The 25,870-nt window shown below is 35.9% G+C and overlaps 1 protein-coding gene across 6 annotated transcripts in view; it reads right to left on the reverse strand.

Annotated features, from left to right (window-relative positions):
• The window catches only part of LOC116159371 (sodium/potassium/calcium exchanger Nckx30C-like), a 117,240-nt gene that overhangs the window by 69,675 nt on the left and 21,695 nt on the right, over positions 1-25,870 (reverse strand). For 5 of the 6 annotated variants that reach the window (XM_031472340.1, XM_031472341.1, XM_031472339.1 and 2 more), the window contains one exon: positions 5,013-5,205. In XM_031472340.1, the coding sequence (XP_031328200.1) occupies positions 5,013-5,055 (43 nt within the window). In that variant the 5' untranslated portion in view covers positions 5,056-5,205. The remainder of the gene's footprint in view (positions 1-5,012; positions 5,206-25,870) is intronic. The other variant, XM_031472338.1, reaches the window with a different exon arrangement.

Genomic DNA, 25,870 nt, shown 5'->3' on the forward strand with positions numbered 1-25,870 from the left:
AATTATTTAACAAACTTTTAATCTATCGGAACAGATAGATTAAGATACGTCGATTAAACAAATTAAATAAAATTTTTTCTAATTTTCTCAAAAACGAATCGACAGATTTTAAAAAAATCAAACGTCAAAATAAAGAACTTCGACCTTTCAAACAAACTATTACTCGATACCACCTGTCATTTAAAATTTGTAAGGGAATGACCATGGGGGGCAGAGACTGAAGTAGTTTTCGGTTAAAATGTTGTCCCCATTGACAACTCTTTTGACGTTTTTTCCTTTAATTAGTGGTTTTCGATAAATACGTGGTGCGAAGTCTTCAAATGAACACCCTGTATACCTGAAATGTGTGCGAGCGTGGGCCATGCTTGGCATGGGACTAAACACTCCTGTCACTCCCCTCTACGGCTTCTAATGATCTCGAACCCGAACTCGAACTATTGTAGACATAACGGTCATTCCGCTTTCAAAAATTCCAGTATAGTATTATATTTCAGAACACATTATTTCATTTGAATGTTTCTAATAATACTATCAAGGAATAATAAAGTCTCTGTTTAAACAATCAAATATATTTTATTTTATTTATTTATTTTATTTTATTTTTGCCTTTATTTTTGAGTGGGCGGAGTTTCAGCCAAGGCTGCTCTACCAACCCAACCCACTATACATTTACAAATATCCATGCCCGAACCCGGATTCGAACCAGGGACCCTAGCACCACAGTTCAGCTTTAACTGAACTGCGCCACACGGGCCGGCAATATAATATAGTTTGTTTTGTATTTTTTCCCGTAGAATCGAATGCTGAAATCAGTTTTTGACAAATTTCCAAAATTTAAACAAATAATCAACATTTACTAGAAAATTCAATGTTACTGAAGCCGTTTTTGGATTTTTTTGTTTCTTCAGCTTTTTCTTCAACAAGTACTATAATTTTTTTAATTTCATGAACAAGTACCTATAGATAAAAACGATGAAAATGAGACCAAATAGAACTCCCTACGATAAATCTCTCTCTTCATTTGAAAAAAAAGTTTTTGCGGAAAAAAAAGGAATATAATAATAATAATATTTAATATAATATATATTATATATATATAATAATATATTTCGGAAACCTCGAAATTTTGTATATTGAAAAAACTTATTACTTATTTGAAACTTAAAAAAGTATGGGTACTTCAACCAGGTTTCGTTAAAATAAAATTATTTTTGCAGAAATGAACAATAAAAAACAAAAAATTCGTTAAGCCGCTTGTGAGCAAAAGGCGAGGGGTGCACTTTTCGTTTCTTCGATTTTAATAGCCCTTTTGGACATGTCATGCCCAACGAGAATACAAATATGAAATAATTTTTAATTTCTGACTCCTTAAGACAGTGGTTGGCCATCTGGTACACCTTCAAGCTATAGGCTACATACATATTGCAAAAAATTCCAGGATTCTATGATCATTCTCCTAAAAGTAGTTCAAAACCGCAAGAAGCGGGTTCGGACGGACGGACAGATGGACGGACGGAAAAACGCAATTTGTTCAAATCTTAAAAAATGCGTTAAAAAATATACAATTATCAAATCAAGGACAATTGTATTTTTTAGGGTATTTTTTTAACAATAAGGAAAAAGTGGTATTGCTACCTTAAAGGTGTGCCGGAAGGCCATCAAATTTCGCTGGGGGGAGGGGGGTACGAATTATTTCCTGAGATGCTGTTTTTGAAAGTATAACGTGGACACGTTCTACCCTTCGAGGTATTCATTAGAAATATCTCATCGAAATAAATTGTTTGTACGCACTATAACTTTTCCCCGCGACCCTTTTTGAGATCAGTGAATAACGGGGCCTGAAGGGTGGGGGTCGAAATTATTTTTATCTTTCATGGTATTTTATTTTATTTTATTTTATTTATTGTTACAAACTACAAAGGGCACAGCCCTAATTACGTAGCAGGTATCTATTATCTATTAATTAAGGGTTGCTGAATAATAAGTATATAATCTAATAATGACATTCAACTAAAAAATGCTACAAACTTTCACCTACAAAAAATTAAAAAAAATATGATACTGTTGGAGTGTAATTAAAGGTCTCAACGAAAAGAAGCGATTTGCACTGCTCTTCTTTCTGACCCCTTATCAAAATAGGGTTTTGGAGGGGGGGGGGGTGAAACTGGTTTTTATCCTTCATGGTACTCTCATGAAAGGTCTCAACGAAAGGAATTAATTTCTACCAACCATAGTCCTCCTGGACCCTTTATCGGGATCGGAAATATTCCCTTAAAGAAGAGGGTACTCACAAAGGACAATTGGGACGTCTGGAAGAAATATATTGCTGTGTTTATTTCGTGTTTCCGGATGGAATTTTCGGAAATCTTAATTAAGATGGACAAGGGCGGTCTCCTTTTTGTGTAATTAAAATTTATAATTAAATTAATTTGTCGTTGATCTATGTAACGGAATGGGGATTATTTTGTCATACGAGAAAAGGGTCAAGTTTCAACGTGACTCAGTTTGAAATTGAGTTTTCTTGCTTGGAACGCCCTTGTCTGCACTAGTAGAGGATGCTACGATTACCAGGTCGTTTGAGTAAAGTGTAATTTGTGTTCATTGAAAATTGTAATTTTTGTGTACTGTGTACGGATACCTTTTATTTGGATATTCCAATTCCCAGATAAGTAATGTAAGAGTAGTTAAGTCATAATTTTAGTCTTTTTGTAACGATTGTTTGTGTTTTGTATCTTTTTTCCTTTTGTGTGTTACGATTAAACCACACTTTTGTAATTTTCTCATTAATTTCCGCGTGTTTCATTCACAACGACTTCATTGCTAATTTACCTGTGTTTTGATTGGATGCTTGCCCGTAAAAGTGATCTTTTTTGGCCGAAGCTGCTGTTTGCGGCCGAGGCGGTAGCCGAGGCCGCAATTCAGATGAGGCCTAACAAATCACTTTTGGCCAAGGTGCACACAACATTTTTTAGGCGATCATCAAAAAAGAATTCAAAAATTTGCTCATAAACATATTTTTTCTGAAAATCATAGTTATCTTAGATAATTAAAAACAAAGCATTTCCTGTCATATGTAATTATAATTAGCATCTTTGCGTGTGTTTTGTGCGTATCAAAATGGGCGATAGCGACAGTTCAGATACCCCAAATGAAATTTTGGAAGCTGCAAGCGTTGCGACCCTAAGTCATATAGGTATGATATAAGAGCAGGCGTTTGAGAGTAAAAGTACAATCACAACTTTCTCCGTTGCACAAGATTTTAATAATGTCAAATGCAATAGGTCCTTCGTAACTGTGGCTTCCAAGACCTTATAGTTAACATGCTGTACAATTATTAGAAACCTGATTACCTACTTTGATGGTAGGTATAGGTAGCTACTTGTGTTCTCAGTTAATTGCTGGTGATTCTTCGTATAATAATGTAAGCAATAACATCTTCCTCATGTTTTGGTTCTACACTTCAAAAAGGTCTGCAAGCAGCAAAGATTGAAACGTCAAACTATCATTTTAAATGTGAACATTGTGATTATGCAAAATAGTGTGAAACATTCCTACAAGTCCGAAAATGAAAAAAAACACACGTGGATGGCCCTATCCTTGATGGGGCTAGACCAGATAGACGCTTTGTATCAAACAGATTACTGTTTCTCACACATCAGTTTCAAATAAGTACAGTTTGACAGATGTGTACAATAAAGTAAAGTTTGACAGAAGCGTACAATAAAGTGAAACTTTATGGCCGCAAAAGCGACCACAAAATCAACGTTTTTGTGATGATAGCCTAAAAAAGAATAATAAGCCGACAAATAACCACTTCTTTTATTTTCTCAAAGTTTTTTTTTTATTTTCGTCTTTGAGCGTAACAAGAGTTATGATATAAATGCAAATTCTACTAGCTGAATTCTAATTTTTTAGATCGAGTTGAATGTTATTATCAAAAAACGAAGAGAAGACTTTTCATTGAGTTAATTGCCCAATTGTGTATGTACGAACGAAATTTTAACGAAAATAAAAAAACTAAAGGCGCCATAAATTGATGATTTATTAAAACTGGCGCTTGAGTAGGATCTTGTTGCTAATGAGTAAAGTGTCGCTAATTAGTAAAAGGGCTCATTTTATTATTTAATGTCGTCAGTGTATAGCTGCTTTTCATCAAGTACAAAAAACCTGATCGATAATTGACTCAAACCTTTGCGCCATTCCAACAGCCGATTTCGTAATTTTGGTGCAAGTGCCTTACGTTTAAAAAATGTAAGTCATGCAAAACCAATAACTCTTCTAATAGCGTTGCTGCACGACTACACGAAAACAAAACAGAAAAAACCATTAACAGAAATAATGGGGATTAAATTTAAATAAAAAGCAGGCGACTTTCGCTGTGAAAATTTTATGTTTCATAAAATCGCCCACGTTCCCAGTGAAACGTGATTATTCTACAGAAACCATTGATTAAGTTTCCTATTTTTTTTTCTACCGGAATTCGCCCGCTTCAAATATTGGCCAAATATTGAATTTGTAACTTAATCGTTTAAGAGGTTTTATTAATAGTTGCCAACCACTGAATGGTGTCTCAATTTACTCGTCTCCGAGAGAATTTATGAACTGGAAAAAGGAAGTGCCTTTCTACGTACTTATTGCATTTAGGTCAAGCTGATTTCGCAAATTAACCTTTGAGTGTTATTAGTTCCTTCCAATGTGTCATTTCGGAAGCGGTTTAATAAAACGTGACAGACTTTTCCTTGCGTACTTTCTCATGATTCCCAACCCCTGTCCAGTACAGTCCTAATCTTTTATTACATCCTTAATTTTACTTGATATTTTCTACACATATCAAGGTTTTATTAAGTTATCCACATGCAACCACAGAAAACAATTCCCAAACAAGGAGGAATGGTATCCAGTTATTACCAAACCTAATCAGAAGAGGAGGTTCATTCAACATCAATCACATGCGTATACGTAACTTTGTCAAAATCCTACACATGAATATGTGTAATTAAAGAAAGTGATACCTGCATACTGACCATCATGAAGGGGGTCAATTGTGTGAATCATGAGTTGAAGGAGACCGTGCCTAAACTTGGCACCCGTATGGTGTCCACTCGACGTTGGAACTTGCGGCGTTTCTGAGGCAGTTCGCGACGTAACACTTCCTCCAGGCTGAGTGCCTACGCTGGTTTCACTAGACGTCGCTACTGTTCCATGCTGAAAAAGAAGGAAGATATGATTAGTATGTTGTTTCTATAGTAGGGTTGGCTGAACATAAAACATTCCACATGAAACAGTTATGGAAACGTAAATTGCACACAATTATCCTTCATCAACTCAATCAGTTCCGTTAGAACATTACTATTATCACACTAAATGCTTAATTAGGGGGCAGCAAGTACCGCGTTGTTCAAGATTTTTTATCTTGCTAATACAACGATGTACGGCACACAAAAAAAAAACAAAAGTTGGAAACTGTTGATTTCAACAGGATGGTGCACCCGCGCACAACGCCATAATCGTGGCCAGGTGCACCATTCTGCTGAAACCAATCGTTGCAATTTTTGTTTTTTTTTTGTATGCCATACATCGTGGTATTAGTAATAATACAATGCTACTCAATACAGGGTGTACCTAAAAAAAATGAAGTTGATGGTGATCTCTTCGAAACGAAACGTATTGAAAATCTCTCTATGCTATCTTGTAGACCTCAAATAGTGGCAATAAGAAAGTGTTTGACCATCATCGTATCTTCTATGGTTTCGGAGATCTCCACGATAGACATCCTTATCTTGAACACAGTGAATATTATTTTTATGAAATTTATTTTTTAACCCAAAAGAACATTTTCTAACCCAGATCGTAGGAAATAAGTGCGATCCGAAATAATTGGTGTGATGTGCACCCTACAAAGTCCTTCAATGAGCACACCCTCGGCCCTCTAATTCGCTAAATAGGATAGAGGCACAACGAGAGCTCAAAATGGAGATAAATATTTGATGTTTCAGCCCTTCAAGTGCTTTCATATTTTAGCCTGAAGCCAACGACTTTTTACTCCTCGGTAGTTATTTTGAACAATCTAAATAACAGTAAAAAAGCGACCTAGTGTAGTCGCATACAAATCGCCATCCGTTGGCACTTACAGTGAATCCCTTTTGTGTACGATAAATTATAACAATATAGTGAAAATGAGATCCTAGATTATTATTCACACCCTCTGCCTGATTGGCTGTACCTAATTCTCGCTAAGCCATTTTAGTTATAAGCTGAGATTACATTTTAACTGATGTTCATAGAGGTAGAAATATCTACAAAGCGACTAACGTGGTGTAACCTCTGATTTGTTTGTGTAAACGAAATTGACGTTATTTTTACAGGTGACGAGGGAAAATAAGACATTTACGCGTTTTACTTAGTCAACTATCGATCTCTGTTTGTATAACTGAATTAAATAAAATCCAGGGAAATGCTATTTTGGTCCGCGTGTCGTTCACAGAGCAGAAATATTAACTCGTCATGTCATGTGGAAATAACACTACAATTTGCAAGTAAGATCATCTGAAAACATTCAGCATGATGTGGTACACATAGGGCGATTTACATAATGCAGTGAATGATACCATTTTCCACTAGATAAATGTTTTTTTAGCATGGATCTGGCATTAATTAATTACTACATTTACACCTGCATAATTTGCTATCATTTAAATACGTGATGCCTTTATAATAATACATTTGGCATAGTATTTCATATTAAATTATTTATAGCATTTCCTCTACGTCCGATTAGTGCTCCTTCATATTGCTACGTCCTGTTGTACTGTACTCTTGGTTTGGGTGATTGACTGAATGCACTCTGCGTGTGTTAGAAGTAGTCTTGGTATTGGTAACTCTTTCTCTGTTAACACGTTATGCCATATGTTTTAATTTAATTAGCTATCTTTGCTTTACCTATATCCCAATCCGAAACCCATTCATTAACGGGATACGTAAGTTTGAATTAATTAATTAATTGCTTATTTTTTTACTGTTCTGTTGTGTACCTGCAGATTCTTCGCCAGGATAAGGGTGTTTATATCCACTAGTGCCCGAGGATTTACAAAACTTGTATTATTTTTTATTTTCATTTATTTTGTAGCGTGACTTTTGCCCGCCTGGCGCCCAAAAATTATAAGAGCATCATCAAAACTTCGGTGGTTGTTTCACTGAAAGACCCGTTTTCCCTGGCTAGCCGTGGTTCATTTCCCTTTTCATTCTTGAGATTCCCTGCAATATCTTACTTTGTATATCACGTCCTCAAATTTTTCCTAGCATTGTCTCTGGGAAGAATACAAGATGAGCGATCAGATGGACAAATGAACGGTCGATTTGGCGGACAATGTCTTGGAAATAGAATTAACAAGTTCATTTACATTGACATTGATTCTTGTTTTTTTTTGGAGGATTCCAATGAAACATCCCCGTTTCGCCGTCTGCGACAATCCTCGAAAAACAACTGTCATCGATAGTTACAGCGTCCAAACGCTCCTGACAACTTTCTTTTCTGGTCAGCTTTTGTGAGACGTCGAGAAATCCAACAAGAATAGGTAGATATTGGGAACAGGAATAGAGAAGAGAAAATCAAGAGGACAACAAAGAGGTAGAAGTATTGTTGGAATTGTCAAAAAAGAGAGGATGGAGAATTCTAAACGAAAATATAGAGGGGGATCGAGACGGACAATTTACATACAAGGGAGGAAGAGGAAGATCGGTAATTAATTATACTTTAGTAAATGAAAAAATACTGGATGACATACAAGAATCTAAGACATAGGAGCAAGGATAGAATTGGATCACCGACCGATGGAAATGAGTTTCAATCTGAAGATTAGAAGGCCAAGAAAGGCAAAGATGCAAAAAGAATGGGGAAACAGTTGTGGACAGAGATACTGTGGAGGCTAGATGAACATGGAGAAGAAGTAGGAGGAGTGGAATAGTGGGGAGTATTAAGAAAGCAATAAGGTTGAAAGAAACATTTGAAGGAGAGGAAAGTGATAAAAGAAAGGAATAGTGGGACAGAAAGTGTACAGAAGAAAAAAAAACACATGTAGAGAAATTGCGGAGGAGGAAAGAAGAGAGGAAATAGAGAGGAAGGAGTTGAGATAACAGACAAAAGAAAATGTAAAGAAAAAAAAGATGGAGAAATGGAAAGAATAGGAAGAGCAAATTATGGAGATAAAATCAGAGAAGAATTTTTGGAAGGTGATAAACAGAGAAGAAAAAGAAGAAATAGAACAAAACAAGCGGGAAAAAAATAAATACATTTAGAGCAATGGAAAAAATCATTTTATCAAGGTACTACAAGGAAAGCAAGAGAAAGGGTAGGCTATAGAAAAGATAGAAAAAGGGGAGATAGGAAAATTATAGGGGAATCATGATAATCACAACGGCGCGGCATATGGAAATGGTGAATGAAAGCGAAATAGAATAGGAGGTAACACAGAAAATAAGTCTCTTACCCTCCTTAAAGTGTTACTGGCACTATACCAATTGACAATATCAATTTTTTTCAATTGAATAGATCGCACACGAACAAAAATAAAAATACAAAAACCAAAGCAATAATATTCCAATTAATTAATAATTATGACAGCAAAATTTTGGAATCCTTCTGAAGAGTTTTTGTCATTTAAAACTAGACATAGGGAAGCCAATGCACAAATCCCTATGTCTACTTCTAAATGAATATCACTGTATGTAGGGCGGAAACGTGTTTGCGGTTTTCATGAACTTAATAGCAGCGTTTGACAGAGTGGAAAGGGAAAATATGATGGAAAATGGAAAAATAGACAGGAAGCTAAAGAGTAGAATCAAGGAGTTATATGGAGAGACAACATTGAGAGTATGAATAGAAGGGAAGAAGTCTAAAGTGTTTTGGATTTGTAAAGGACCAAGACAGGGTTGCCCACTTAGCCCAACCTTATTTAATCCCTACTTAATAGACATGGAGAATGAAAATGGAGAAGATAGAAGAAGTCATAGAATATCCAGGGTACCAAATGCAAAGCACAAATAAGACAACGAATGAAGATTATCAGTCCTCGTGTGAGATCCAAGTGACTTGAGTGCATTTTTGTGTAGAAGATTAGTACTCCATTAGCCATCAATAAGATCTTGTCGAAATAGTACTCAATTTCTCATAGTTCGAGGTTTCATTGGTGACACGGAAAGATGGACCGTGTTTTTGGGCGCCTAAGTCGACTAGCCCTCTAAGACGCGGTTAATTTCGCTCCTAGGGAAAAAAAATATAACCCCTCACACAGGAGTAGTTGGCGTTTACTAAAACTTCCGACGACGACAATTTGATAACAATGAGACCAAAACTGTAGAAGAAGGTAAGAAAGAACTGAAAAATCACCATGTAAGTATATCACGCTCGGTGATGGCGCCCAGATGTCGCCGACCCCGGTCCCTAAAATTGTTAATTACACGACCTCATGTACACTCTTCGTCTTTCTACAAGCGTTCTTCTACGGGCCCGCATTTACGGTCAGTGAGATTAAAATCTACCTTTTTAAAAATCAATTTGCAAAAATACGCTAAAAAAGGGGGTGATGTGGAGAACAGGAGAGAGGGGTTTCAAGAATGATTTCAAAACAAGAAATATGTTATGTACGGAACGGAGATATGGGGGTGGAAGGAATCGGATTAACTAGAATTAATACAATGAAGATACTATAGATGCGTATTAAGGCTAAATGGAAGGACACCGAATTGTATATTAGAGGAGGAAATAAAAATGGAGTAGACGCCGCCGAGACGCATGGTGGTAAGGAGTGAAAGACAGAGCGATTTGGTAAAAGAATGCTTGACAACGAGGAATGTGGAAGGAAGGAAGAGAAAAATATTATGAATAGAAAGAAAAGATGGAAAATGAGCTGGCAAAAAGGGACCTGGATGCAAGAGGGTGAAGATAAAAAGCGCGAGAGGAAGTAGTAGTCACAAGGAGTGAGTGGTTACCCAAAATACTTGTAGGAGGGAAGGAAAATATTAAAATAATGGCGAGATTCAGATGTGGAAATGAGGAGAGAGGGAAGGAGTAATGGAGATAAGAAGAAGAGAGAAACTGTAATTCTCTGGAGAGGAAGAAAATGACATAGAACACGTGGTATGGAATTGCAAGGAGGTGGGAAGCAGGAGTGAGGGAAGAGGAAAAGAAAAGAAGAGAAGCATTTTAGGATGATGTGGTTATACTCGTAATTTAAATTTTAGAAAGTTTTGCCATTTTGGCGTTAAATAAATTTGATTGATTGATGATGGTTGGGAATTTCGGATACTTCAGATACCTAATGAAGAGGTTACATTTTGAAGTCTGAACGTAACTGAAGCGATAAATTGTAAAATGTAAAACTTAAGAGTTGAACTTTAGGGTTGCAATTCTAAAGACAAACCTTTTAAAAGCCTTAAGCTTTGGGTTTATTTTGAAATAGCCTTCAAAATCGAATGTTGAACACAGATAAAGTCTTCAGTATAGTATTATTTTGACCTAGTTCGTGGGTTATTAGGTTTCTTTAAAAATGCATTTTTAAAAAAAAAGGGAGTGAGGTTGGGAAAAGGAGATAGGTACGTGTTTCAAGAATGACTTCAGAACAAGAAAATATCTTTTAGATGTAATGGTGAGAGGGATGATTATGTACGGAACGGAGATATGGGGGATGAACTATAAAACTAGAAACAAAAATGGAAAAGATGGCTCGTACGTCGGGAGGAAGGGCGGTAAGGAGTGAACAGAGGAGTGAAGGAGAAAGCGAATGCTTGACAACGAAGATGAACCCAAAAGGATTGTGGGAATAACAAAGAAGATGAAAGAAATGAATACGGACGAGTTGAGGTCGAAAAGAGGAAATGAGTTGGAGAAAGGATGGAAAATGAGCTGACTAATAGAGACCTAGATGCACAAATACAACAATAGAGAGTGAAGGCACACAAGGAAGTTACAAGGATCTAATAAGGGAGGGGTTACCAATATACTTATGGGGGGGGGGGGGCTGGAGAGGAAGAAAAAAAGGGAAAAACATTCATTTTAAGTTGATGTGGTTATAATTTCATTTGTAAAAGTTTTACCATTTTGCCGTCAAATAAATTTTATTGATTGATGATGGTTCGGAATTTCGGATACCTCAGATAACCCTATGCGACGATAGGCAGGAAAGATAAAAGTAGGATAGACGCATTCGAAATGTGGTGCAGAAGGATAATGAGAGATTAGCTGGATGGATAGGGTAACAAACGAAGCAGTCTTGGGGATAGTACAGGGAAATATGGAAAACCGTACAGAGACGAGATAGAATGATAGGGACGTACTCACACACCGAGGATAGTACAGTTAGCTATAGAAGGTAGGGCAGAGGGCAAGAGAGTGGTAGGAGGACAGAGACATAGATACATAGACCACTTAATTAGGGACATAAGCAAGGGTAGTTATGTAGAAATGAAAAGATTAGTGCAGGATAAGAAAGGGTGGAGGACTGCGTTCAACCAATCCTAGGATTGTGGACTCCGAGAAGGAGATGATGGTTCGGAATTTCGGATACCTCAGAATCTGAGGCTCAGATACCTGAAGATTGAATTTTGAAGGTTACATGAAACCTTGCATTTTGAATCGTAAATGAGACCTTATGCTTTAGGATAAGCCTTCAAAATCGAATGTTGAACTGTTAAAAAATGTAGCTCAAAATTCAAAGCTTAAAATTTGATATTTGGAATCCTAGGTCATTCTCCACAAACCAAAATTAAAATGTGAAGTTTGCGGATCAAGGCAGGTTGGATTTGAAAGAGATTGAGAGTAGCTGCTTAAAACACGGCCTAAGAGTAAATTAACAACTGTTAACTTTATCAAGTAAGTTGTGACTTTTAAGAATTAATTAACGACGTATCGTGTGATCAACATTAAATTCGTGTCGAATGATATTAAACATACGGCGCCTGAGCATGTTAGTGCAAATGTGCTGCAAAATCTAAACTTTCCACATTGTTTAAAACCTTGTCTATATACAATGCCAATTATTGAAATATAATTTGACCACCGAATGGTTCAAATTCCAGTTGCCTCTTTGAATTAAACAAAAATGAAATAAAAACACCCTTTTTTCATTGGTATAGGTACCTACTCAGCGCCAGCCACCGTATTATCATACATTTGCTGTAATCTTCCCGGAACTCGTTAATAATAAAAATCCTGCTCCTCTATTGCGAAGGTCTAAGGAAAACTCGAAATTTTCATGGAAATGCACTGACAGAAGAACAGCATATTTTGCAATTTACGGCTAATGACGGGCATGCAAAAATGAAAGCATTCTAGTTATATGATTGTGTTGAACGTCAATTAGCATAACTACCCCTATTGGACTCGTATAAATTTCCATCCTTTTTACGAATACGGCGCACGCAAATTTCGGGAAACGGGATTATTTGGGCACTTTTCTCTACAATACACCACAATTGGGAGTAGGGGAGTAGTCCCAAGAGGTAAGTGTCAACATTTACCTACACATAAGATAAAACGGACACCTAAGCCAGTGTAAATTACAATTACTCTACGATTAACCGCACTGTTTAATCAAAGGAGGTAACAGTTCAGAAAATTTAGTTTAGGATTTAACCCCAAGTTGGCTTAATAGCTCTGTAATCTAACCTACATAATGTGGCATTAAACAAACGCTCAAATACTATATCTAATATCAAATAAAGCCATTTCGGAAACGATTCACTTATTATTACTAACAAATTACATAAAGTAGGGTCCACTAGGTAACCGTTAAAGCCAAGCGTCGAGTAAATATGGATATTTTGTATTAGAAATTAAATCGCGTATTCTATACTGGCCAAATTTGTAGTGTCCTAAGACCAACATTGAAAATTTCATTAACTCGATATGTGCAATAAAACTTTTCTTTTGAATTTATACGCCAAAACCGTCACGACCAAAACCTATATCCGATTTTTATTAGCAATAAAACGTTGTTTCCTCAATAACTGTAAACCGTTATTATTACAGAAAAAGGAATAAGCACGTGTCAGAAACTAGGGGTTTCAGGCGAAGTCGAATAAAACCGTACTGTAATTACTAACTGTAGTAGGGGTGGGCACCAATGTGTGGTTTAAAGTTGGTTTGAAAGACACTGAAATGTTTACAGTCATTGAGTATGAGATCAATTCAGAAGTGAAATTAAATTTAAGAGAAGCCTATACAAACACGTGAGACGCAGATAAATCGCCAAGTAACGAAGGATGTCAAGAAAATATAGTTGGCTTGAAGTAGAGAAGTTTACCCGCACGTTAGTAATATTGCATTGGTGTAAAAAATGACCCCCCCCCTCCTTTTTTTTACGGAAATACACGTTTTGAAGCAACAGAAATCCGAATCAAACAAAATCTCTATGATGTCGGTCTGTTGGTCCGTTTGTACTCTCATCAGCTAAACCTCTGATCGGATGAAACCAAATTTGGTCACATATTTTAAGACATAAAGGAAAGGGTGTTGCAAAAGCAATCTAAAAAATATAAAAAGTTGATTATAGTAATTGACATAAATACGGAGACAGGTTTCGCGCAAACCGTTACCTAAAAGCATTTAAACTTCCATTAATACTTTAAATCTGAAAATTTGCATACCAACAGTTTTTCATGATCTATCGAAAGAAAATATTATCATTATCATGTCACTTCTTATTTTAAATAGATTACCCTATATTTTATTGCATTTTCGAAATCTACATGAAAATCTACGTCGTTTGATACCACATTTCAAGTTTTCATGTTACCTATTCAAGATTTTTCAAAATTTTCGACGTTTGACTGTTTCTCTTTAGCGCCCTGTACCTATGGCTCCGTTGACTTGAATTTCAAAAAGTTTTCCAAAATCAACAATACTGAAGTGGTACTACATGCGAATGCTTTAAATTTTGATCGCCATTCTACAGGGTGTTTTAAAATTAATGGTCTAGTTTAACTTCGAACTTTAAAAATAAAATTAAAAAAAATGGAATTATAAAAATATTAGTAGGCTTAGGTTAATTACGAGACAAGGACCAAAATAAAGAATTCGGCGTATAATTAAAAAATACGGAAAAAGCTGGTCAATCTTACTTCCTGTATTATACACAAAAGCTATCTAATTACTACACAAATTTGTCTTTTTGTTTAAAAATTTCATATCACGCGTTTATCAAATTTATTAAAGAACTTCTGCATAACAATACCTCCCATCTTGAATCACAGATTTATTCATTTTTGTTGAAAAAACTGATACCCTCCCTAACTTTATTTTATCGTTCTCAACTTGTGATCGGTTCGAAAAGCGTTATCTACGTATATCTTGGGGTGTTTGGCCAACAACTTTTTAACTTAGTCGTTATACACCTAAGACGGTACAAACGATAACGATTTGGAAAATTCGAAACCGTTCGTGAGTCATCATGCACACAGACGGACGGACGAACAGAAAATCTAAAATCAATAACTCGCTTTTTGTTGCTCGTTGCACCTTTTCACTTAAGCTGATTTAACACATAACTGTTACATAACAAATGGTTACATTTTCCTTCACGATTAGTATTAGAAATGATTGGGTAAACGCATCGGGTCGGTTGTAAATCTACGGAATGGGATTCGATAGATTGAAAACAATAGTTAGCTTGCGGAATGAATTCATAATGGGAGGGTCTCAGACCACGTCTATTAATACGTCTTAATATTCTATTGTTTTCATCCCGAGGTACACAAAATCACGGTATTAGGTGTCGATTTTCAATCCTTTCTGATTTCCACGCTTTCCTTTCCTCTAATCAATATTTTTTGCCCTTAGGTGTCTAATCAAATTAAACTGAAGGAACGTCGGCCTAAAATTAGTGTAATTTGTGTAATTAATCTAGGATTAGCAAATGTGTACTGATTATTAATTGTAAACTCGAACACAACACTAACTAGGTTAGTTACCAATTTGCAAGTGCCAAGTTGCACATCTAATTTGCGGAGTATTGTCAATATTTTGTATATAAGCTGGTTAGAATTCAAAATAAATCACAAAACCAAAAATGGTGGTCTTATCCCACCAATGGTAATTACAATGTGCCGCCACCAGAGGTCTCACGTATAATCTGAATCGCGAATAAAAAATTTCACAAGGATGTGGCAGAGGGTCACCAAAACCGCAAGTTCTTTAAAAGCAGTCTCTACCGAATTAGAACACACTGTACAATGTTGCCATAAATAACAAACAACAGTCGCGGATAAAACTTAATAATATAGAGGCCTTATTCACATAATAATGAAATTACACAATTTGAATCTCAATTTTAAAAAACTGTAATTTATTGCTAAACCTTCTGAAATGATCAAACTTTTCCATTACAGTGTATTTATTACAATAAATCCAAAATTCAGGCTCTGTACAATAGTATCACGTATATATATTCGTAAAAGGGGTGGAAAGCCACAATAAAAAATACACATAACTTAAATATGTAACCATGTGAGAGATTTCCATTTACAGTAAATTAAGAGAGGGTTTGTACCGTTCAGTGATGTGTTCACAAAATACAACATGTAATGTGTAAGTGAGCATTTTCACCCATATTTATTACATTTAACGTTTGGCACTGTTTTCTAAACGGTATTTAAACAGTCACTGCAATAGAGTTGATTTAGGTGTAACGGTAGCTTTAAATTTGGATCTGTTTTTTCCCATTTTTATAGAGATGGTAAAGAATTTTTTTCGAGATTCAAGGGCTAGGGCAGTTTAGGCATTAGGTACAAATCGTAGAAAAATTCCAGAGTGTCGAAATGTATATAATTATATATAATACATTATTTGCCCAGTGGAATTGTAAGAGTAAAACTTTTGGTGGAATGAAAGATTGTCTCTCTTCCACCTTTTTGTCGAGAAATGCAACGTACATATGTTGGTCGTGTTTGGAAGGATTTATTTCGCTTGCTCATGTTTAATTGTTAACGCAAGATGTCCAATTTTGTTAATAACGAGCCATTTTGTAGGCTTTCATTAATCAGTACGAAATTATGGGGAAATCATCGCGTTAAAATTGCGTTGTGTGAAGGGCGTGTAAAAGTGTTGGTATAATTTTTCTTCGAAATTCGAATTTTGTCACACGATGAAAGTAAAGTGGTTAATTTTAAGAAAAAATCCAGGTTTCGTTTCGTTTCTCACATTTAAACGAGACGAGTGCTAAACAAAAAAACACTAACAGAAATTAAAACTTACGCTCGAGCGTGTCCAATCGCTTAATACGGGGTCGAAAAGAATAGTGCAACCTACCCGGGCAACTTACTTAGTTGAAGAAAGGTGCAATTTGGTCGTATAGTGAGTGGGACTTTACTAAAAATGTGCATAAAGTGCTAACTCACTATAAGTATACTGCACTACAAAGTAAATTATTTTCAATTAAGATTAATTAATTGAATTAGAGATATAATTTTTGCAAGTAGCATTTATAATCATAAGATAAATGACCGCCGTGGGGCGTGATTCAAGGACAGACTTACTGGGTCCGTTAACTTGGCCCGCCCACTGAAAGATTTGATAGCCGTATTATTTTAAAATGAATCCGAAAAAACATTTGGGGGGAGGCCAAGTGAACGTAGCCCCCCCCCCCCCAGCGTATTTTGTCGCTTGTAACTAGGTCACCTGATACATTTGGTTATGCGCTCAATTGCGCCACTTGAATGAAAGCTAGCGCCATCTTTTCATACGGTACTGGTATGCGCTGAAATGCGCCGTAAAAAGATATCTTTGCGCCATTCTTGTTTTTTGGTTATCCTTAAAATATTTGGGAGGGGCCAAGTGAACGGCCCCCCAGTAACGTATTTTGTCGCTTGTAACTAGGTCACCTGATACATTTGGTTATGCGCTCAATTGCGCCACTTGAATGAAAGCTAGCGCCATTACGGTTGTCATAAAAAAATTTTAAAAAGTGGGGGGGGGGCTAACTTAACGTTTTCAAAAGTTACGTTTTTTAACATGTTTTTTCTACTACATCGCCAAAATGCGCCGTAAACAAAAATCTTTGCACCATTATAGTGTTTCAGAAACACTATACAGGGTGTTTTTTTGGGAGCTTTAGTTAAACGTTTCTGGGAAAGTAAAATAGGTAGGTTTTTAAAAATTGTACTTAGGAGTTATTCCGAAGGCCGAATCGATGTAAAATATTTCCAAAATGGACGCACTTACGGAAATACCGGAAGTGGCTAGTAACTTCGTTATTTTAAACCCCTATTTTTTATTACATTTTTGGATTCTACGTGAAATTTCAGTTCTTTTGATACCCACATGTCGATATGTACCACTTATGGTTTTTAAGTTATTTTGACTTTAAGAAAAGAAATGGCGGATGCAGATGGTACTTTGATAATTGATTATTTGAAAACGGTTGTAGTCATAGCAACCCATTATCAGTGCATAGAGAATGAATAGGGCTTTCATTTAGTGTACTTAAAAAAAAGTTAAGTTGCGGACAACCGCACCTATGGAGATCCAAAGTTATGAAACTTCAAAGACTAAAAACTTTTTAAAAAGTTTTTTTTTTAATTGAATAACCATTTTCTCACTATTAGTATTACTACTATTAACAGACGATCAAATCAAATAACACTAACATCCATCGTCTAAATAGTATCTTTGACTTCTCCGCATTCCCATTAGCATTACTTTTACTTTTACTCGAGGTGCGTACATACAATTTCATTTAAATATCTTAACAAATACAAAAATTAGATTGCGCATGCGCGATATTATTTTTTCATCTTCAAAATTGTTTGAGGTTTAATGAATATTTACTGACACAGAAAACCGGGCATTTATATGTTCTTTGTAACAAGAATTTATTATAAAAGATACCATTCTTTGAAGGTTCGAGCAGTTTTTGGGTTGTAACTGTTTGGCCCGTTAGTCTACGTAACTAAAAAAACAATAGCGACCTTTCTGATATCCTTAAGAACATGTGTACCAATTTTCAAAGCGACCGGACGTTTTTTTTTATGTTTAATTTATGTTTGCGGCTCATTTTAGTGCATGATGAAAGGTACGATGTAGTAGAAAAAACATGTTAAAAAACGTAACTTTTGAAAACGCTAGACCCTCCACCTTTTAAATTTTTTTTATGACTTAACCGTAATGGCGCTAGCTTTAATTCATGGGGGGGGGGGGGGGGGGGGGCTACGTTCACTTGCCCCCCCCCAAATGTTTTTTCGGATTTCTAAAAAACGATAATGGCGCAAGAGTTATTATCGGTGGCGCATATGAGCGCATAACGAGCGCATTCATTTTAAAATAATACGACTATCAAATCTCTCAGTGGGGGGGGCCAAGTTAACGGACCCAGACTTACTTAATATAGACGTTGCAATATTACGTTGCCCTTTATTGGGATTAGTTAAAATAAGACGTTCAGAATTATGCGTCCGGATGTCAATGAATTTAATTTGCTTCTCTTACATCTCCTAATACCAGTCTGCGTTTCCGTGGCCAATCGGTTCCGATGTACTGTCATATATCTACAAAAATTAAGGACTCAGTCAACCAAAACGCGTGAGCAAAATTTGATTGTATTGTCTATGAAGCTACCTTTTGGTGCAATGGCAGATTGTCCCTTTTACATCTTTTAATTTCCGTTTTCTTTAGGGATTCCGTATGTCTGGAGACAAGATGTGGGATATTTGGATCATATTTAGTTATCTTAACTAAGGATATTTGATAACCACTGAGAATTTGGCATGTCATTTCAGCATCGTGGAAACTACTGTTGAGGGTCCAGAACAAGAGAGAGATAATAAATAATTAAATAAATAAATATATAAATAAACGTAGCATATTTTGGCCGTGTTTGGGTATGATTTATTGTTTAATTGGTATTACAAAATGACGCAAACTAATCAACGATTAAAGGTGTCCGATTTTGTTATTAAGAAGCAATTTTGTAGGCGTCCATTAATCAATAAGAGACGGGAGGGGGGGGGGCATTCTGAGTGATTTTTCATTCATTCGGTATTGAACGGTAGAGGAATTAACCGTAAAGTTTCGAGTGAAAAAATAATTTTGAGATTAAGAATGAGACAGGAACTGAAGCACTTTGTTTTAATAAAAGTATTGTTCACTATTTGTAGAAATTAAATTGTTTTGCTGAGATTCGCTTAATAATCTAAATTATAAGAGCAAAAAATGTCATGTTGCATGCGGGCTGTACCACGACAGTTTAACTTCATTTCAGTTGGCTTAAGAGAACTTTGATTGGTTAATCAAATTGGCTATCAAATCAAATCTCTTAATTATGCAGGTCCAGTAAACTGAGGTAGATCTATTGAGGTAAACCCTAAGATAACGAGAAGTGAACAAACGATGCCTACTGTTATTTCCATTATCGTAACCGCCTTTCACCTACTTATATGAGTCTTCTTACATGTTCAAAATAACAATAACAGCGTGCTACGCCAAGATTTACGTGCAAGATCATTAAAACTGTGCTTCTGTAGCTGAAATGCAAATTTTTTGTGAAACGAGATAGTAGTTTCGAAAAGATTATCTGCGCTATACGATCCTTCATTTTACATGTCCTTCCAAATCTATTGATTGTGTGGTCTCAACCGAAAGCGCGTCGCACGCTTCTCAATAGAGCATCATTTGTCACCGGCAATAATCCATAAGGATGCTTTCGTGATGGAATTCCAATATCTCATAAGCACTAAACGCTTACGAATTCCTTGCAAATGATAACCCTGCGAAATTGATAGCCGCTCTTACAACAACAAATTGCTTCATCGTCGTATTTTGTGCGCAGTGGCATTTCTGTTCACTTCACCTTTAATTATGCTTCTCTACCTGGACTAATCTTAATTTATCAACTTAAAGTGGCTGAAGTTGGGGTGTCAGAGGAATCGCTGCTTGAATTGTTAAAAATTTAACCACATTAGAGCGAAAGTTTCTTAGAAAGGTCATATTTAAAACTGTTAGATCACTTTTCTCTAAAAATCAGCGACTGCGTACTTGTAAACCTCCCCTAAACCCGACTAATTATTTCATCCAGTCACACTATCCTACAGTTTCTGACCGTGGAGTCCTTTTACAATTCAATTTTATATACCTATCAATACGCTCTGACTATAAAGAAAGAGGCTTAACTAAAAGTTACGTGGAAATTAGTTGGCCTTATGTGCGAATTTGATCAGGGATAAATATAATTGATGATTATCCTAATCCGCTGCTGTTAGGTTCGCTTTCCACGAGATAGAATGAACGGAATTTTCAGTTACGGAAAGAAATTTATCGAAAAAACCGCCACTAGCACGGCCTTCGTTCCCAAATCCTCAAAGCGATATCTAAAGGGCGATGGAAGAAGCCTGAAAAATTGCGCTGGAGGTGTAAACGTTTTAATGGATGTTTTTCGGCCGAATGAAATGCTCTCGTTCGATTGCCGTACCCTGAATAATATTTTCCGAACCTTTACAAAGGTAGTGACAATTATTATGGATGTTCTTCGTACGATCCCTCCCCAGTGTAACATAAAAGTCGCCATTTTTGTAGCTTGGCTCAGTCATTCGGCATTGGGGTAGTAAACAATATAATAATATATTGCTAACCCAGTCGTTGTAATTTATGTGGAATATCGTAATTCTCCTCTTCCCTAAACTGTGCCAACGTATATCACGGGCACGACTACTACGACTCCAATCGATAACGAAGCTTTTGACGCAAAGCGGGCTCACTTTTCGTAGTCAATATTTGAATAGAGCGGCATACCTACTTACAAAACGTACCACTAACCCATTTTTCGGTGATGGCGTATAACTTTCCACGAAAAGTATCCGTGAAAAACTCGAGTAATCTTATAAACATGTTCCGCGAGGCTTTAAAATAAAATTTTCGAAATTTCATTTTCCCTCGTCGTGCAGTGTAAGGGAAACATTATGTAATTGCAAAGTTTTCGAGGCGTAACTTTTTTGTAAATACGCAAAATAGCGGTCGATTCTAATGTTCGCTCTAATTTGAAATGAAATATGTCTTTAATTTTGTTGCGATTTTATTCGATTTCGCTCTTGCTAATGTTACCATTAACCTTTGTAATTATTTAATGGCCAGGGATACGTTTCCACAATGAAAAACCCTTCTAAAGGAATATAAATGATATTTACATTGGAAGCTCGGGCAAATACTTTCATCTTCCTTATTTGTAATAGTTAGACATAATAATTAGACGCGACGCGTAGACCGACAACTATGATTATACTGCTGAGTGAGTCTATTCGCTCGGTTAGGTCATGGTTGTCGACCCAATACGAAAAATCCAAGACCTCGTGGCAAAGAGGGCAATGAGAGGCATAAATCGACAGTGAATGATGTATTGGCCCAGGGTCCCAATCAAAGGGCCGAGGCAGGATGAGTATCCTAAATAATACACGTGAGCGTGACGTAAATCGGAAATAAAATAAATTCATGTCGACCTTAGACTCGAATACATCATTGATTAAGTGGGCTGATTATTCGAAGTTACATGCTTACCATGGAAATGTCACTTGAAGCTTGTTTATAAGAATCACCGTCTTTAGAAATAAAATTAATTTGCTGGAACTCGAAACCCCATTCAGTGGTTTGTTGCAGAAGCAGAAGAAAAGTCGTTACCTACAAAATCCAGTAAAGACTCGGATAATTGAAGTACTCGGCCCTAACGGGACCTCAGCACGCTGTCACAAAACCGATCGGGTCCAGAAAACGGAAAAATGCTAACTCCAGTACCAAATAAAGTCCTGTGCGTCCATAAGGGTTCACTAACCCCCAAACGTATAAAACCCAGTTTTCGACTAGAAAATTGATGGCGACCATTTCCTGGGAGTGTGAAGTTGTTTTGCATATTGAACACATGGCGAAGGACGAAGTTTATGGAAGCACGCCCTTAAAGCAAAATGACCGAACTTCCGTATGCACGGAAAATAGTACAGACATTTTTAGATCAATAAGAATGCGTACCTAAGCTAAATATACAGGGTTACTGGAAATTGGATAAATTTCATTGCAGAGGTGATAGAATAACACGTAAGGAGTAGATTTAACCCTAATATGCATTATAGAAAAATCAATAGGTTTTGAGATATTTTATTAGTTTTAGTAACAAATTATATGTAGTTATGGCAATTTTATTGTTCTTTTTTCTGAACCGTTAAATGCTTGTCGAGGTTATAGACTAGAAACCAATTTCGAAAGAAGGGCTGTAACTTTTGAACCAGTAGCCCAACCTTGGAACTGTTTCAAATTATGGATTCTACAGGGCACAATCTATAAGAAAATTTTTTTCCCCGGTCGATCTGAGACAATTTTTTTTTCGGGCTTCAAAAAAAGGCAGTGTATAACCTTCCTTTTTTACCAAAAATCGACTACACCAAAATGTCCCGGGAAAACACTTTTTCTTATTAATTTTGGGGTGTAGAATTCAAAACAATTCGTACTTTTTCGATCAGACTCCTCAATCAAAAGTTATAGACTAGAAACCAATTTCGAAAGAAAATTCAAAGGGCTGTAACTTTTGAACTAGTAGCCCAATCTTGGAACTGTTTGAAATTGTGGATTCTACAGGGCCCATTCTATAAGAAAATTTTTTTTCCGGGTCGATCTGAGACAATTTTTTTTCGGGCTTCAAAAAAGGCAGTGTATAACCTTCCTTTTTTACCAAAAATCGACTACACCAAAATTTCTCGGGAAAACACTTTTTCTTATTAATTTTGGTGCGTAGAATCCAAAACAATTCGTACTTTTTCGATCAGACTTCTCAATCAAAGGTTATAGACTAGAAACCAATTTCGAAAGAAAATTCAAAGGGCTGTAACTTTTGAACTAGTAGCCCAATCTTGGAATTGTTTGAAATTATGTATTCTACAGGGCACATTCTATAAGAAAATTGTTTTTCCGGGTCGATCTGAGACAATTTTTTTTTCGGGTCTCAAAGAAAGCCAGTTATAACCTTCCTTTTTTACCAAAAATCGACTACACCAAAATGTCCCGGGAAAACACTTTTTCTTATTAATTTTGGGGTGTAGAATTCAAAACAATTCGTACTTTTTCGATCAGACTCCTCAATCAAAAGTTATAGACAAGAAACCAATTTCGAAAGAAAATTCAAAGGGCTGTAACTTTTGAACTAGTAGCGAGATGCTTGTTGTAAGATACGTACCTTGCTAGATAGCTATTACAATAAGGAAGTTATTAAAATAATTTGTACGTAAACTGCATTCGAAAATAATCTTCAGGAATTTTCACAAAAGATTTTTAAAAATTGTTTTTTCTTTGAAATTTTAACACAATCGAAATGCTTTTGGACCTATTTTATTCCAAACGAATGGTTGGATAAGTATTCCAGCAAAAAAGTTACAAAAAATGAAACTACATTTCTTGAAAATTAAAATTTAAGTCATTAAACCTTACATTTTAAAGCAAACAAAAAATTGAAATATCTCGAAACCTCGAAACATATATTTTTGAATGATTTATAATTTTTAGACTCACAATTTCCTCTTTAACATCTTATTCAGTTTGTAGCTAAATTTTTAGTAGTTTTAGAAAATTTACCGCACCGTTCTTGGCCTTCAAAAATCCATTAATCTCATTTTCCCAATATTTGAGGTTAGCAGCGAGATTTTGAAAGACGGTTTTCACTGACCTCTTTGGATGTTATTTGGCTACTTTTCATAAAGAAAAAGTCATATCATTCCATTTGATTTTTTTAGGATTTTGGGTCATGGTGTCAAAACTAACCCCCTGGCGGAGAAGGATTCAACTTAATTAACTATATAATTCTTATTGCTCAAGGAATGCTCTTTTCAACGATACCAAATTTGTTAATATCGGTCAAACCGTTAAGAAGTTAAAGCAGGTTATTTTGCAAAAACAATTGAAAAATCTATAATGTTTTTGAAATATCTGAGTTTTTTTACGAAAATGATAGATAAATTGGTACTCTTTAAAAGTGCGAAAAGAATTTTTTACTTTATTATGCGAAACTTATAGAAAATGCAATTTTAAAATGTAAGATGGCAGTTACGCCTTCTGAGGGTCATTTCTAAAATTTAAAAATATTTTCCAGCGTTTCTTCATGACCGATTTACCCAATAATTTTTTTTACCCCTAAGTCATACGACGAACGGTTCCCGAGATATGGCCGAGGAACAGTCTTATTGGGTCACCCGGTACATTAGGGTGGAAATAGTGATTAAAATTTGTCTTTTTATGTGAGAAGTTATTCTACAAAGATTTATTGTGATAGAACCACATCTTGAGCTTTTATTTTATTTATTTTGTTGATGGTTTTTTATGTTAATTATTTCAATTGTATTAAAACTACGGCTAAAATAATGCAAAAGTTAAAAAAAAACCTGAAAAAATAAAGATTTTTCTTAAAAAAATGTACTTTTTTGGTTTTATCGCAGTTAGATAGGGGTAGATGTGATATTGTAATGATTTTTCTTTGACTAAAAGTTATTTAAAGTACTTAGAATGACTCCTTTTATTTATTTGAATTGGGTCCGTTGTCCGACACGATTGCCCTCGGGAATCCGAATCGTCCGAACCCTCTAATCTCATCACGGTGCTGTCGGGCCTCATGAGGTCTACTGAGGTTACTTCCCATGGCCGACTGGGCATCCTGTACTGGCTCTCGCTTCATTTCGGCGCAGTTTCAACACCCTCTCACGTAATTCCTTGCTGCCTCGTCGAGTTTGGGGCAAAAATAATGGGGGTAGGGACGATGATGGCGTCGTCCGCCCCCGTCGGGTTTCGCGACAGAAAGTTTGGCAGCTCATTTTTCCTTGCGGGCAATGGATAACTTCGAACGAAAACTCTAGCAGCAGGAGGACCCATCTTGCTAGAGGGCAAAAACATGAAACACTTACGTTTATTTTACTGTTGTCGGTCTGTTATACGTTTTTTCATTGAAAGCTTCCGAGTGCTGCCGTCTGCTTTTTTCATCGGACACTATTTCGCCCAATGACCCTTTTGATTACATTTATAACAGGGAAATTTCTGCTTTGCACGATCCACAACTTTCCTGATATTCTCAATATTTTACCTAAATACCTTTGTAGGGCTACCAATGCGGTCGATTCCACCGTACTTTCGTCACGCAATTTAATCGTGCACAATTATTTAGTAAATAAATTCACGGATTGATTCTTTGAGCTTTGGTTTTTGTTTGAAGGTGTTTTGAAAATTATTGATTGGTCAACAGAAGAGGAACGTTTCAGTAATTCAGCAAGTTATAGAAAATGTCATTTTCATCACTAAATTGAGAAAATCAAATTTCATAGGAAAAACAAGTTTCACCTATAGTTGCAAATAAGCCTGACATTTAGAAGCATTGCTTACCAAACTAATCACAGATTTAACTTAAACAATTCGCAAACTACATGATGGTGCGAAGTTTTGTTTAAGTGAGAAACTACTGAGTTAATCGCAGACGAAATTACCAACTGTTTAAAACAGTAGTAGGGTGTGCGTTAGTTCAAAATAAAATCTCAAGGGTAGCCATCGGGATAGAAAAACGCGGTAATTGCGGGGTAAAGTTTCAGTTAAAGACAATCGCATCTAATGACTTGAATGTATACAAAACTTTTCAGTAGGTATGAAGAGCCCCTGCAGCAAACTGTTATAATTAACCCTTTACTCAGTGATAAGTGATCGATTTTCCCACATTAATAAATAAATTAGATCATCAATTTTATCTTTAGTACTGTGTTAAACGTGAAGCGGGGCATGCGGTCACTACGCTATCCACAAAACAAAGAATTAACTACACACATTTTCATTAGCACCTCACATAATTCTTGGGCACGAAAAGAAAAATCTGAGATGAAA

This window comes from Photinus pyralis, unplaced genomic scaffold (genome assembly GCF_008802855.1).
Source record: "Photinus pyralis isolate 1611_PpyrPB1 unplaced genomic scaffold, Ppyr1.3 Ppyr1.4_LG1, whole genome shotgun sequence".
Lineage (NCBI taxonomy): Eukaryota > Metazoa > Arthropoda > Insecta > Coleoptera > Lampyridae > Photinus > Photinus pyralis.